Source organism: Asterias amurensis, chromosome 5, assembly GCF_032118995.1.
Source record: "Asterias amurensis chromosome 5, ASM3211899v1".
Lineage (NCBI taxonomy): Eukaryota > Metazoa > Echinodermata > Asteroidea > Forcipulatida > Asteriidae > Asterias > Asterias amurensis.
The window spans coordinates 3,277,390-3,291,319 of record NC_092652.1 but is presented as its reverse complement, the minus strand read 5'-3'; the positions used below and the strand labels follow the sequence as shown (position 1 = coordinate 3,291,319).

Sequence of the window (13,930 nt, the reverse complement as noted above, 5' to 3'; positions counted from 1 at the left end):
TATCCTCTACTCTACCTTTTGCCTTTTATTCTTCATGACTTCCTTTTTGTAGAACTCTTCGTGGGAGTGACAACTGAAGTTTTAAACCACTCTTGAGAGAGAAAAAAAAGTGTTAAAAATAAAAAAAAATCTTGTTAAGAAAAAAAAAAATAAACTGGCTAATTGGTTTCTTACTGGCACTCTGAACAAAGATATTGCCAAAAATAGGGAAGTGCCAGGGATGTCACAGGTTTAAAATCGCCTTATAGTCAAGAAACGTTTTTCTTGTCAAGATATATACCCTATATGCTGCTGGCGTACATGTACCGGTATGTGACACACAATACCAGTAACAGTTAAATAAACAAGGTTTTTTTATTTTAAATAGGATTTTTAATTTAACAATGTTTTTCTCAGAAAGTTTTCAGTGGTCAATTTTATTCCTGCTCTGTGGTTTGTTTTTGACCCCAAATTCAATAATGTTTTGTTGCTTGATTCTGATAATCTGTAACGCTGCAAAAAAAAAGGAAAAAAAAGTCTGTTCTCTTTAATTAGCTAGTCTTGATTGTGAATGGTGTAGACTGTCATCATTGAGCTGCCATCTTTTTTTTTTTTTTTTTTTCCCCATTCAAATCAATGTAACCAAACTGAGGCTGGAAGGAAAATTAGTCTGTCCCCTTATTTATTTAATGAGAGGTAGTTTCATTATTGTTATTGGAGACGGGGATTCTGACTATAAAGATAGTGGGTCAATTGTTCCTGGAGTATCATATCCTGGTAGGCGGTCTGTTAATAAGGCTTGTCTAAAAAAAAAAACTTGACGCATCCTCCAGACTATAATGGCCGTCATCATTCTCAGATAATTGACCCTTACAATAAATAAGAAGTGCCACCTCAGTGCAAGACCATTACCAGCGTTTTTAATAACTCTCCTTGACACCAGCGGGTAATGTTCAAAGCAAGTCGGTGATTAAAGCTGGGAATTTAAGTGCTTGGGGCCCTCGCACCAACCATTGTTAAGTTGTGATTGGGCGATTATTACTCATTTGGCCTATTTGGCTATGTGCCAAGCTGAGAACATGATGGCTTCATAATAAACTCTGGCTATTTTTTGCCTACACTTTTTTTTTTCTTTGTTCGCCATGTTCATGATGTTAATGATTAAACCCGAACATTCTGATCGAGCAAACGTGGTCGTCGTACAATGTGCTTGTAATGTCAGTCTCGGAGAGTGAGCAGTTCATTGTCAGCTCCAGGGGAATATAGCTTTGAGGTTAGCAGTGGCCGACTCTACATTACTGTCGATGGGACCAGATTTTATTATTGTGTACTTGGGGAGTGAGTGATTACGGTTGGAATTGTGCTGTCATGACAAGGGAGAACTACCTTCCAAATCCTGGTTTGATGTTAACAAGAACGAACGCGGCTGCGGGCTTTAACTTGGCATAGTCCTTCTCCCTAATGTAAGTAGTTTCATTTGTAATTGTGTTGGCTAGAACTCCTGAGAGGAAGTTGGAAATTTATTTCACCGTCAAGCAATTTTCATCGTATTATGGGGTTATAATGACACCTTAGAATGCAGAGACGAAACAACCAAATCGGTTTTGATGGAGGTGATGAAGATCACGGATGAGCGTTGTCAGACTTTTATCTGAATTCAGACTTTTTATTAAGTCAGCCTGGTGAAGAAAATCAGCCGTTACTTATTCCATAATATAACCTGCTCTTTGATCTACTTCTCTAGTGCTGAGAACACTGTTCCTAAAAGCTCAGTGGAATCTATAACTCCACTCCAGGAGGAGTTACCATTCAGGTGGAAAAGCCATAATTTCAACAAAACATCAGCAGAATTTGTATCCTACATAGCTTCAGACCTTTTTGTGAGAAATTACTCTCATCCCTGGAGTATACATGTAATTAGTTGAAATGTTGAGGTGTAGGGCCCAATTTCATAGAGCTGCTTAAGCAAAAAAATTTGCTTAAGCAAAAAATTCATTGCTTAGTAAAATCAGATAGCTGGCCAAGACTCCACTCAATTGTTATGCTAAGTAAACAACAGCTAAATACTAGTCATAAGCAATGTATATGGCATGAAATTTTGGCCAGAAACATGTGTAAAATAAGCGAGCTATTTTCGTGCTTAAGCAAATTTTTTTGCTTAAGCAGCTATATGAAATTGCCCCCAGATGGTTGAGGTTACATGTAGGTCATCAGTCTCGTGATTTGTCATGGTTTTGGATGTTCACTGATCTTCCTGACAATCTGCAGAGTTTTGGTATCTTCATGTAATGGGAATATCTTGTGTTGGTAACTTAGAAAAGAGTCCTTCTTCCTCCACAATATTTCTTTGATGAACACTAAGATATTTTCACAGAACTCAGGAAAGTACTGAGTATACGTACATTGCTTAAAAAATATCAGTGTATATATGGGGGAAAAAAAAGTATAATTTGTTACCCCCGATGCAAAATGAACATCTATTAAAATAGTTCAATTTATGGCATATTCATCTTGTATTCTGAACAGTTTTGTGCACGGTTCCTTATCCAGTACATTGTGTATTGTCTGCTTACAAAAGCACCCATCCAGGACTGTACAATACGTGTTCTTCAGACACAATAGCTCGTATATGCACAAGGTTAACCAATGTCGCCCTCATGTTGTGAGGTTTTTTTTTTTCAAAAAGATTGTTTTGAGTAAACACAGGGCTAGATGAAGGCCTGTCAAAGGGGTATTACTGTTGTAGGCATTTTGGAACTGTCTGGGAGCGCAGAATAACAAACTGTTGTTGCAGAACGGAAAAGGATCAAATAGAAAAGGTACCTGAATAGGGCATCGCCTGTTCCTTTTTTTGTTTGGTTTGTTTGGGTTTATTAAGAGGTGAATGCATGAAGGTTGCTGTTACATCCAAGAGAATTGTTCTTCTGTGGGGTTTTATTCAGGAGTTTTAACGACACAGTATGGGATTTCTAAGTAGCTGAAAAAAGAGGAGTTTTAATCTGAAAGCTCAATGATTGTTACTTAATTACACAAGTACTGATCCTCTAGAGAAATTTTGCAATCTGAACTACTGTTGTTGTCTTGAATGGGAGTTAACCAAAATGGCAGCTCCAATTAAAGCAGTCTGAAACTTATCTTGAAATCATTTTGGCATTATAGTATAAGAATCTCATGCATACAAATCTGCTTAACACGGAAACATTTTCACTTTAAACAGGAATGGCTTACCAGCCTCCCAAAACCATACCGAGTATTCATTCCGACTGCTTCCCTCCAAAAGATTTGCTAGGTAGAAGCAGACAAATCTGCAATCAATTTTTTTCTGGATGGTTTTAGTTGGACTTCATAATTGGAAAACAGGATGATTATGTCTGCTGGAGGCTACAGTGTACCTAAAAGCCACACGAGGTAATCTTTTAACAAGTGCAGTGGCCCAGACACTGTTATTGCATCAAAGTAAATATCCAATAACTGTCCCGATGGTTAGGAGGTTGGAGCTTATCACAACTCGTGATCTCTACGCCAACGGAGACAATGAAGAAAGAAAGAGAGAGAATGAAATATGAAAACGGGTGATCATGCATGCCCTGCTTGACTTATTAGAGAGGGTTGTTGGAAGAAATTGCAGACTGAATCAGAAATGTCAGAATGGGTTTATGTGAGGATTTGCTCGTACATGTTTTTTGTGTAGCTTGTCCAGGAGGTCTCTGGTAAAGTAATTCATCGAGCGGTGTTTGGAAACACAAACTTCATTTTGATGGATCTCTCCTTGTTGTTGTCATGTTTTCACAAACTCAATTTTGTTTTGTAGTGGTTACACTTCACAAGAGTGGGCCAATGTTGCTTTTTTAACTTTGCAGTTGGGGTTCTCTATGAAGTTTTTTTAATTTTTTTTTAAACTTTTTTTTGAGACCCTGGATTTTTTAACTGAGAACCAATACATTGTTGTTTAGGCCAGTGTGGCCACGCCCATTAGATGTTGCCCAGCCCATTAGATGTTGCCAAGCCCATTAGATGTGTTCATCAATAAATGGAACCAGTTGCCCGCCTCAGAGTGGAAATATTGGAGACTGACTCAGGTGCACCGTAATGCAAACCCAGCCACACCCACTTTTTTTGGCCAAGCCCACTTGATTTAGCCATGCCCATCAAATGTTCTCTTGCTGTGACTTTCTTTTTAATATTTTGAACATCAAGTAGAAGATGTTTTAGAACACTACTTCATTTGGTGGTAGGCTTGATGGATCAGCTAGTATAAGATGGTTCATCTAGTAAGATGGTTAAGGTGATGACGAAGCTGTAATGACCGGCCCCCTCTATTGGCAAGAGTATATATATATTTTTTTAAATAATGAATCTAACCGTATGTGGTTGCAAAAAAATGAACCTTTCCTAAAAACAAGGTTTTCCCTGTGGATCACTGTAGGGAAAGACTAATCAGCCATCGCCCAAAGTTCATTTACTCCTAAAAAGTAGAATGACCGCCGAGCTCAAATAATCAGAATACACATTAAAGCAAAGCAAATATTTGACTCATTGTTTAAGTGCTTTCCTACTGTCTGCTGTGGGAACGTAATTCAGTTGTGTCTCTGAGGTTCAGGGAATGCAAACTTTGGCAGTAGTTAATTTGATAACATTGTACTTTTGGAATAGAGGTTGTTCATGATGACAACCTCATCCCCAGTGTTTATGTAATTGACTTGTGTAATTCAGACCCCTGGTTTTTCCCTAGTAATGTCTCCCATTTATTGGATATTTCTAAATAATAATACATAAAAAAGAATGCAGGGTGGTCAGTCTGGTACCCTGATCACCTGATCATCATTCTTTAGTTGCTTAGAACTAGTGCCAGATTAATAAGTGGCAGTTATTTCCATTTTTCATTGACCATGATTTATACTGCTGTTCCAGTTAAAATTTAGGTCAGGGTTTACTTGACCTTTCTGTTTAATCACAGTTAAAAGAGAAAACATTGGGAACAACTTGAGTTCTTCTCCAAGCCAACGGAAAAAAAACCATGTGATTTTTCATGGGGTTTTTTTATATCAGGAATTTTTCTTACCATTTTTGTTTGCTTTCAAAGGGACATTGTGTTTAATATGTACTTTGTTTTTCTGATGATGCATAGAGTCTACAAACCTCCTGAATTGTAACATCTGATTTAGAATATAAAAGTAAACCCAGTCCAGCCAGCAGTTTTACAGGAACTTTCACATTCTTCAAATTTCATCCCTGGAAAACAGCCACCCATTTTTAAAGAATTTTCTACTTCATTACAATCCATTCTGAGAAAATATTGTCTCTTTGTGAATGAAATCCTTTTAAGAAGATGTATTTAATTTTCTATTTTTCATTCTGCTTTTTTTTTAAACTACAGATACGTCATATCGAACCTCGTCGCCTTGGTTCTCAGACTGCCATCAGCAATTCCTACAATCCTGGCCGTGCCATCATCACCATCTACCAAAGAAACAACACCGAACAGATACCCACCCCTCCACTCCGATGGGACAGTCATCATGTAACACGAGTCGCCCCCATGCCCAGAATGGAACAGTCTGGTTGTAATTCCATTGAACCTCACCAGCACCACCACCATCATCACCACAGCAACATTGCCAATGCCCCAGCGCCTGTACAAATCATTAACAACAATAGACGGCATGTGAAAAGTAAATCCCGGCCACGCTCAACATCGTCGGGAGGCTCCCCACGGGCCGGCCAACAGCGGCAGGAGGGGAGGTTACCTTGCCAGATCATACCCCAGCAGGGTGAGAGTAGCAACGGTTTACTAATTGTAAATGATGGAGTTGGTCCCGAGCCACGGCTGCGTTCAAACAGTGGAGGTTGTCTACCGGTGGTGATTATGCGACATCACCGGAGTAGACCGTCACGGGGGAATCGCGTGTCGACCGCTTCACAGACATCTCTCGAGGGGACTGATAATAATGCAACCAATGTGAACTCAGCTACTAATGCAGAGAGTATCAATGTAGGAGATAGATTCATCCCGAATATTCCTTGCTCCGTCAGCCAAAATGTTTCCACCGTCGTGTCATCTCAATGTGTTGCCAATTTGTGTAGGGCCGTGAATCAAATCCGAGGAGCTGGCTGTGATAACAGTCGCCCCGCCAACAATAATGAACCCAGTAGGGTATCCGTCAAATCTAAATCAGGTTTAATGGACAGGAAAGCGAGTTCCTCGTCTGGCAGTGTGTCAGGACCCACCACCACCAGTGTGCCTTCTAACACCAAATCAAGCAGCAGTAACGAACGCCTAACTGGTACTAGTAGTAGCCACACGAGTCGGGACTCGGCAATCGGTCGCCGACAACGACGCCGACACAGTCGCCACGCCGCCGAACGACGACGAGTTTCCTCATCGACGACGTGTAGTACATCTCCAACAGAAAGCAGCTCGCGATCCAGCACCAGTGGGAGCTTTGGACGCGGGCGACGGGGTCGGAATCGATTTATTTCCACAAGTTCTTCCAGCGATAGCGATGAGGACCATCGGCATCCACCCCCACCGAGGCGAATGATTGCTAGGATGGCCAACGGAGCAATAAAACATGAAATGATGGACCCTACTAATGCTCATGGATCAAGTATAGGGGGTCATCGTGAACAAAAACACAGGAAAAACTCTGGATCTTCGAGTAACACCCCATCCAGGGGTCGACCCAAACACCAAAGGTCAAACACGGAAAAGACTACATCAGCAGGCAGCAGAAGAGCGAATAGTTCAGAACCTCAGACAAGAAATTATGCACCAATGGCAGTAGCTCAAGCTCCGCCTATTGCCAATCAACCGGAATCTTCAATGACAATTACATCATGGGCCGATACGGGAGAACAAATAAACCTGCGCCAGAAACGACCAAATTCTCTCAATCTCCGCTTGAGGCAATCTCATCCCGCCATCCAATCACGGCGCAGTCATCCCACCGCGGTTACTTTTATAGATGAGAGTGATCCGTGGATTCACAGAGACACTGGGAGAACGTATACCTCAGTCGGAGTGCAGAGCATGCCGGAGCAAACACAACCCACTCAACAGTATGTGGATTCGCTTAGAAAGTCCAGAGAATCACCTCTAAGGATTCCGATGCCGATGGACGACCTGCCTCCCGAGATACAAAGTTCAGTCAGTGCACCCACGCCTTCCACAACAGTCCAGGACCCTTTGACATCAGTGCCTAAACCTAAAGCCAGACCCAAATCCATGGTGGAACTCAGTCAGGACACCAGTGTCCTCGTGTCGCGTTTCTTGAAACAATCCATCAGCGGGCTGTCGCCGGCAATTAAGACAGTCTTGGAAGACATTCAGAATGTGATCACCACCGATGAGCAGTACCTCACTGAGGCTCTACAGAGCCATAATATCATCGATGGATACATCGAGAAGGCAAACTCTGCAGAGAAACTCAGCTGCGAGACGTCAACGCGCAAACCAGATCCTGAGCTTCCGGAAAACAAAGACTCGCCTCAAACGCCGAGTCCGCTGCTGAACCCCAAGGACCTTTTGAAACTGAGGCTTGTGGAGGAAAGCGGGATGGAGGAGGGCGTCTTACCGAGTTCAGAGACGAAGTTTGAGCATAGCTGTCCCGATGCAGATCTTATCGGAACTAGTGGGACCAAACATGAGGCCTTGCTTCAGGGATGTCTGGCCAAGAGTTTAGAGAGTGCAAGAGAAACGGTTCTCTAACCCTCAAAATTGTACACAACATTTTAAATAAGAGATTTGAAGGTGACTCCCATGAAGTTTAAATGCAATCTTTCGTTACAATATTTGCAAAGCAAACAAGTAGTGATTTTTTGCTCAATTCAGTTAATAATGCAAAGGCGTTTTCAACAACTATGGGAACTGTTTTTTAAAGGTTCACTTGTGTACATGTATTATCAATAATTTTTGTTTTGTCTGGTGTTATAAAGTCCCAGAAACTTTCTTGATGACTCGATAAATTGTCTGAAATATATGATGCGACTACAATATCAAATTTTTACAAAATGCCCCAAACAGTTTACACTACTTCCTAACGGGCCTGGAATATTACAGAGGCCATTGCCTCTGTTACCTTTGTCTTGGCTCTGGTCCCCTTTTAAAGGCAGTGGACACTATTGGTAATTACTCAAAATAATTATTAGCATAAAACCTCAATTGGTAACAAGTAATGGGGAGAGGTTGGTAGTATAAAACATTGTGAGAAACGGCTACCTCTGAAGTAACGTAGTTTTCGAGAAATAAGTAATTTTCCTACAAATTTGATTTCGAGACCTCAGAATTAGATTTTGAGGTCTCGAAATCAAGCATCTGAAAGCACACAACTTTGTGTGACAAGGGTGTTTTTTTCTTCTTTCATAGTTATCTTGCAACTCCGACAACCAATCAAGCTCAAATTTTCACAGGTTTGTTATTTTATGCATATGTTGAGATACACCAAGTGAGATGACTGGTCTTTAACAATTACCAATAGTGTCCACTGTCTTTAAAAGTTTCCCATACATGTAGCAGATTTATTTAAACATTGAATTACTTACATAAAGCCAAGCATTCGCAAAGCATTTAAAAGCTGAAAACAGGGTGCATTATAAAGCATTATATTCCGCTCATTATTTCAAGCCGGATATTTTAATAATAATTAGTGTATAGAACGGTATTCTGTTAAACTAGCGCAAACGCCCCCAGGTCAGCGAAATAAATGGTAAGACACGGTAAGAGGAAGACTCAAGAGTGCTTGCAAAGTCCTTCAGATAACTGTGGCCTACTTAACTCACTTTGAAAATAGCGTCGAGGCTTAAATTTCAAAGAAACCTCCGATGGACCAGGGGTCTTCTCTTGCGGCTCAGCAATGCTCTACTCTTAAAATGTTACTGTCTTACAAGACTAATGTATCCTTTAAAGGCACTGGACACCTTACGTAACTGTCAAAGACCAGTATTCTTACTTGATTTTTCTCAACGCACATATGCATAAAATAACAAATCTTTGTTGCACAAATTTGTGTGCTTCTAGATGCCTAGTATAAGACTTCAGGCCTGAAGTCTTTGATTATTTGAGTGAGAAATAATTATTACCTCTTTCTCAAAAACTATGTTACTTTAGAGGGAGCCGTTCCTCATAATCTGTTATCAACAGCTTTCCATTGCTTGTTACCAAATAAGTTTTTATGCTAAAACAATTATATTGAGTAATTACCAATAGTGTCCAGTGCCTTTAAACATATTCTGGACTTGAGAATTGGACAGCTAATATGTTTACCCCTGAGATGCCTATAGATAAACTTCTATATAAAAAAGTAAGTTTTTATGAATTCAAACGGTGTTAGTATCCTGAAAAATATTTAAAAAAAATTATGCGCTGCACAGTTTTTTGTTTTTGTAGAATGTGTTTGTAATTTCTCAGACAACATATTAATCAAACAGTCTCGGATGAGTATTTTCGTTCGCTGAGATGTCAAATTCTTATCCGCTGTTTTTTTTATTCAACTATAGGTGTTCTCGGTCAATTTTGGCAAATGAGCAGCCAATTTAACCACCAAGCTATTCTATTCGGCGAAATCGAGTGCTACTGAAAAGGGTCATTCGATTTCGTTTTATGAATAGTCAAATTTAATGTTGCGTCATTCGATTTAACAAAATAATCATTCAATTTATCAATTCATCAAAGCAGCATTCAAATTCGCAGACGCTTCTTGAGGCGTGTGTGTCACGAAAAAGAATGACGATACGCTAATTGAACAGAGTGCTAAAGGAATTTGACTTGACTCAAAACGAAATTGAATGACCGAATTCTGAATTTGAAATGACGCAGTAACAACTGGAGAGGTAAAACAGCTTTAATTCAAACGCATGAAAATGAAATTGACTGCTCATTTGCCGAATTTGACCGAGAAAACCTATATTTAAACAGAAAATAACTTTTCTTTCCTCTAAAAAAATGTAAAACTGAAGCCATACATACATTGTTTCTTTCTGAGAAGAACTTTGTGGCAAGATGTATTCAGTGGTAGTACATGTATTATAACAGAGTTTCTTGCCGTAACTGTACCAAACCGAACGGTGTTGTTGCCTTTAAATGGACCCTGCTGTTGTTCAGGTTTGCTCTAGTATGAATGCTTTTTTTTAGAAAGGAAAATAATAAACAGTTTTTAGAAGTAGTCCCCCCCCCCCCCCAAAGATTTTGTAAAAGGCTATTTTAACCAACCCCCCCCCCCCCCCAAAAAAAAAAAAAAAAAAATTGACAAAATAGTCTGGTCCCATTTTAGTATAATGAGAACTAACATACAAGGAACTTGACTCAAACAGCAGCGTTATTAACATTGTAAAAGAGCAGTTACAAGTACTTCTATTTTGCAACTTTTATGTTTTTTTGTTTTTTGTTTTCACTCGCTATTAAGAACATTTCTTGCAATGTTTGCTTTTATATTAGTATTAATTTTTGTTATTGTGCAATAGACTTACTTTAATATTTTCATGTGCATTTTTGTCTGTCCGCTTCAGAAGGAAATATTTGCAGCAAGGAAAGAAATTTGGAATTTTTACTGGTCATTAATTGCAGGCGAGATGATTTTTCTAAGTTAACTTTATTTTTCTGCGCAAAAGCTTAGATAAGTATCATGGGTTTGGGCCTTTGGGGATAGCTGTCTATGTGTTACTTTACCACGGTCAACATTGTTTTTCCTTCTACACTATGCATATCTACATACCCAAGAGTATAAATTTTGGTTTTTACCAAAGATTATATAGCGCCGCAAGGCGGCGCAAGATGCGGAACTCGGGCTAGAATGTGAAATCCCACTGGACGCCATTTCAGCAAGTAACTATTTTGATACAACAGTAGATCAGTGCAGACATTGACCATTCCTATCAATGGGAAACAAAACATTCACTTGCTGAAATGGCGCCCATGCATATTTCACTTTCCAACAATAGATAAAGCTTCAGTTCCGCATCTTGCGCCTTGCGGCGCTCTATAATCTTTGGTTTTTACCCATACACAGATGTGTTAGCACTGTATACTCAGTACTTTCCCCCGAGTCCTGTGAAAAAAAATATCACAGGCATGTTATTGGGTGGGATTCGAACCCACAACCTTTGCAATTTAACATATATTATACCCAAGAGTGTTACTAAGGGTTTATTTTGGGTTACTTATTCAGAAAGTATTCAATCATTATTAAACTATTCAGAAAGTATTCAATCATTATTAAACTAATGTGCGGTAAATTATAGTGTCTATATATAGTGTAATCTGTAATTACTTTCCATCAGCGCTCCCAACTCTCCATGATTCTGCAGAAAGTTCCCTGAAAATAAACCAATCTTTCTGTGTTCTGGTAAACAAATTTGAAAATCTCCCTGATTAGGGCAACTGTTTCCTTACTAGTATGTTTAAAGGCAGTGGACCCTATTGGTAATTACTCAAAATAATTATTAGCATAAAACCTTACTTGGTAATGAGTAATGGGGAGAGGTTGATGGTATAAAACAGTGTGAGAAACGGCTCCCTCTGAAGCAATGTAGTTTTCGAGAAAGAAGTAATTTTCAGCGAATTTGATTTTGGGACCTCAAGTTTAGAATTTGAGGTCTCGAAATCAAGCATCTGAAAGCACACAACTCGGTGTAACAAGTGTGTTTTTTCTTTCATTATCATCTCGCAACTTTGATGACTGATTGAGCTCAAATTTTCACAGGTTTGTTATTTTATGCATATGTTCGGATGCACCAAGTGAGAAGACTGGTCTTTGACAATTACCAATAGTGTCCAATGTCTTTAATGTAAAAGAAATGTCTCCTGGATTGTTGTACAAAATCTCCCTGATTGCAAGATACAAATAGTGGCAATTCTGCTTCCTTTAAAGGCAGTGGACACTATTGGTAATTGTCAAAGACTAGCCTTCACAGTTGGTGTATCTCAACTTATGCTTAAAATAACAAACCTGTGACAATTTTAGCCCAATCGGTCATCGGTCACAAGAAGTTGTGTGCGTTTAGATGGTTCATTTCGAGACCTCAAGTTCTAAATCTGAGGTCTTGAAATCAAATTCGTGGAAAATTACTTCTTTCTCAAAAACTATGGCACTTCCGGGGGGAGCCGTTTCTCACAATGTTTTAAACCATCAACCTCTCCCCATTACTTGTCACCAAGAAAGGTTTTATGCTAATAGCTATTTTGAGTAATTACCAATAATGTCCACTGCCTTTAAGAATAATTGTTCCCGATAAAACGTCTCTCGCTAGCTTTTCCAGTATTTGATCATGGACAATAATGAAATACTGCTCTTAGGTTTTTACCCTCCAGGCAGGACTGAGCTCTCGAAAAGTAGGGGATGTTTGGATTCCATTTTATTTTGATACTTTTCAACTACTTTTCAAACTACAGTGTTTTGTATTTGCAGTGATATTAATCATTTGTGTGTGTTGTCTGCCATTGTGGGAATATATTCCCAATTAGTAATTCCTTAAAAATATCGTCTTCAATAAGCCACCAAGTGGACGAAGGAAACCATTTAAAGTTGACCAAAATGTGATATGCAATGATTTTTTGTTTTTGTATACAAGTAAACCAATGCAATGGTCTTTATATGGACTATGAATATTCCTAGTTATATATAACATTATGCTCTAGTCTAAACGATCAAACTTGTTGAAGGAATTATTCCATGATCAGATAATATTTTGAACGTGGAATTGTAAAGTTATATATTTTATCAAAAGTGTGTCTAGTAATGAACGTGGAGAGCTGACGACCTTAATGTTCATAAACATTGTATATTATACATGAATACAAGAAATTAATGCGTGTGCGTCAAGCATTTTGCGCAGTCTCCATGCTGAACCTTTTCCCAAAACTTTAGAAATCGCAAAAGATCCATTAAGGTTTTGCAAAAACAAACTCCGATTGGAACTATTTCAATCAGTTGTTGAAATAAACGGTGTCAAGTTAAAGGGTTCAAGAATAACTTTCTCAGAACTATTCATTTAATTTACTTTTGTAATTTCCAACAATTTGTAAATTTTGAAGAAAGGTACAATAAGTATTGGTTTAAGAAAGATTTGTTCATACCATTTATTGGGTTTCTAATAAGTTGTATGCAGCAACCAAAAATACAAATATTGTACTTGTTTGCTTTTTTTAATTGAACGATTGCAACATGATGAATTTGGTCAAAACATCTGTTTTAAAGGCTGTGGACATTATTGGTAATTACTCAAAATAGTTATGAGCATAAAATCTTACTTGGTAAAGAGTAATGGGGAGAGGTTGATAGTATAAAACATTGTGAGAAACGGCTCCCTCTGAAGTGACATAAATTTCGAGAAAGAAGTAATTTTCCACGAAATTGATTTCGAAACCTCCGATTTAGAATTTGAGGTCTCGAAATCAAGCATCTGAAAGCACACAACTTCGTGTGACAAGGGTATTTTTTCTTTTATTCTTATCTCGCAAGTTCGATGACCGATTGAGCTCAAATTTTCACAGGTTTGTTATTTTATGTATATGTTGAGAAACACCAACTGTGAAGGCTAGTCTTTGACAATTACCAATAGTGTACACTGCCTTTAAGGTTTGTAGCTAAGGTCAACCCCACCAAACCATAATGGTCTTCGGCATTGTCTTTGACTGCCAGTATTGTTAGTCTTCTCTTCCAAACTTCCAACATTGAATACTGTAGCATGAATGAAAGTACGATGGGCATGACTTTGTAAATTATTATAAAAAAAAAATCATTTTGAATAAATATAATGTGTTTTCTTTCCTGTTGAAATGGTGCATGCTTGATATCATAAAGCAAAGTGAAGAATGTAACTTAATAAAGGATTATACATGATGAACAAGAAATCAAACTATATGGTGATTATTTCTTGATTTGTTTTATTGTGTCATAGTTCAAGTGTTATAGGTCAAGTGTCATAGGTCAAGTGATGAACATGGCATCGGTAGTGT

At 38.6% G+C, this 13,930-nt stretch overlaps 2 protein-coding genes across 4 annotated transcripts in view; one reads left to right on the top strand and one right to left on the bottom strand.

The window, feature by feature from the left end:
* Positions 1 to 13,835, top strand: part of LOC139937700 (uncharacterized) — a 134,308-nt gene extending 120,473 nt beyond the window's left edge. For 2 of the 3 annotated variants that reach the window (XM_071932979.1, XM_071932980.1), the window contains exon 3: positions 5,357 to 13,834. In XM_071932979.1, the coding sequence (XP_071789080.1) occupies positions 5,357 to 7,687 (2,331 nt within the window). In that variant the 3' untranslated portion in view covers positions 7,688 to 13,834. Of the gene's footprint in view, positions 1 to 5,356 lie in introns of all 3 variants that reach the window. The other variant, XM_071932978.1, reaches the window with a different exon arrangement.
* Positions 1 to 13,930, bottom strand: part of LOC139937701 (peroxisomal trans-2-enoyl-CoA reductase-like) — a 267,220-nt gene that overhangs the window by 2,266 nt on the left and 251,024 nt on the right. The gene's annotated exons all lie outside the window — the stretch shown is intronic.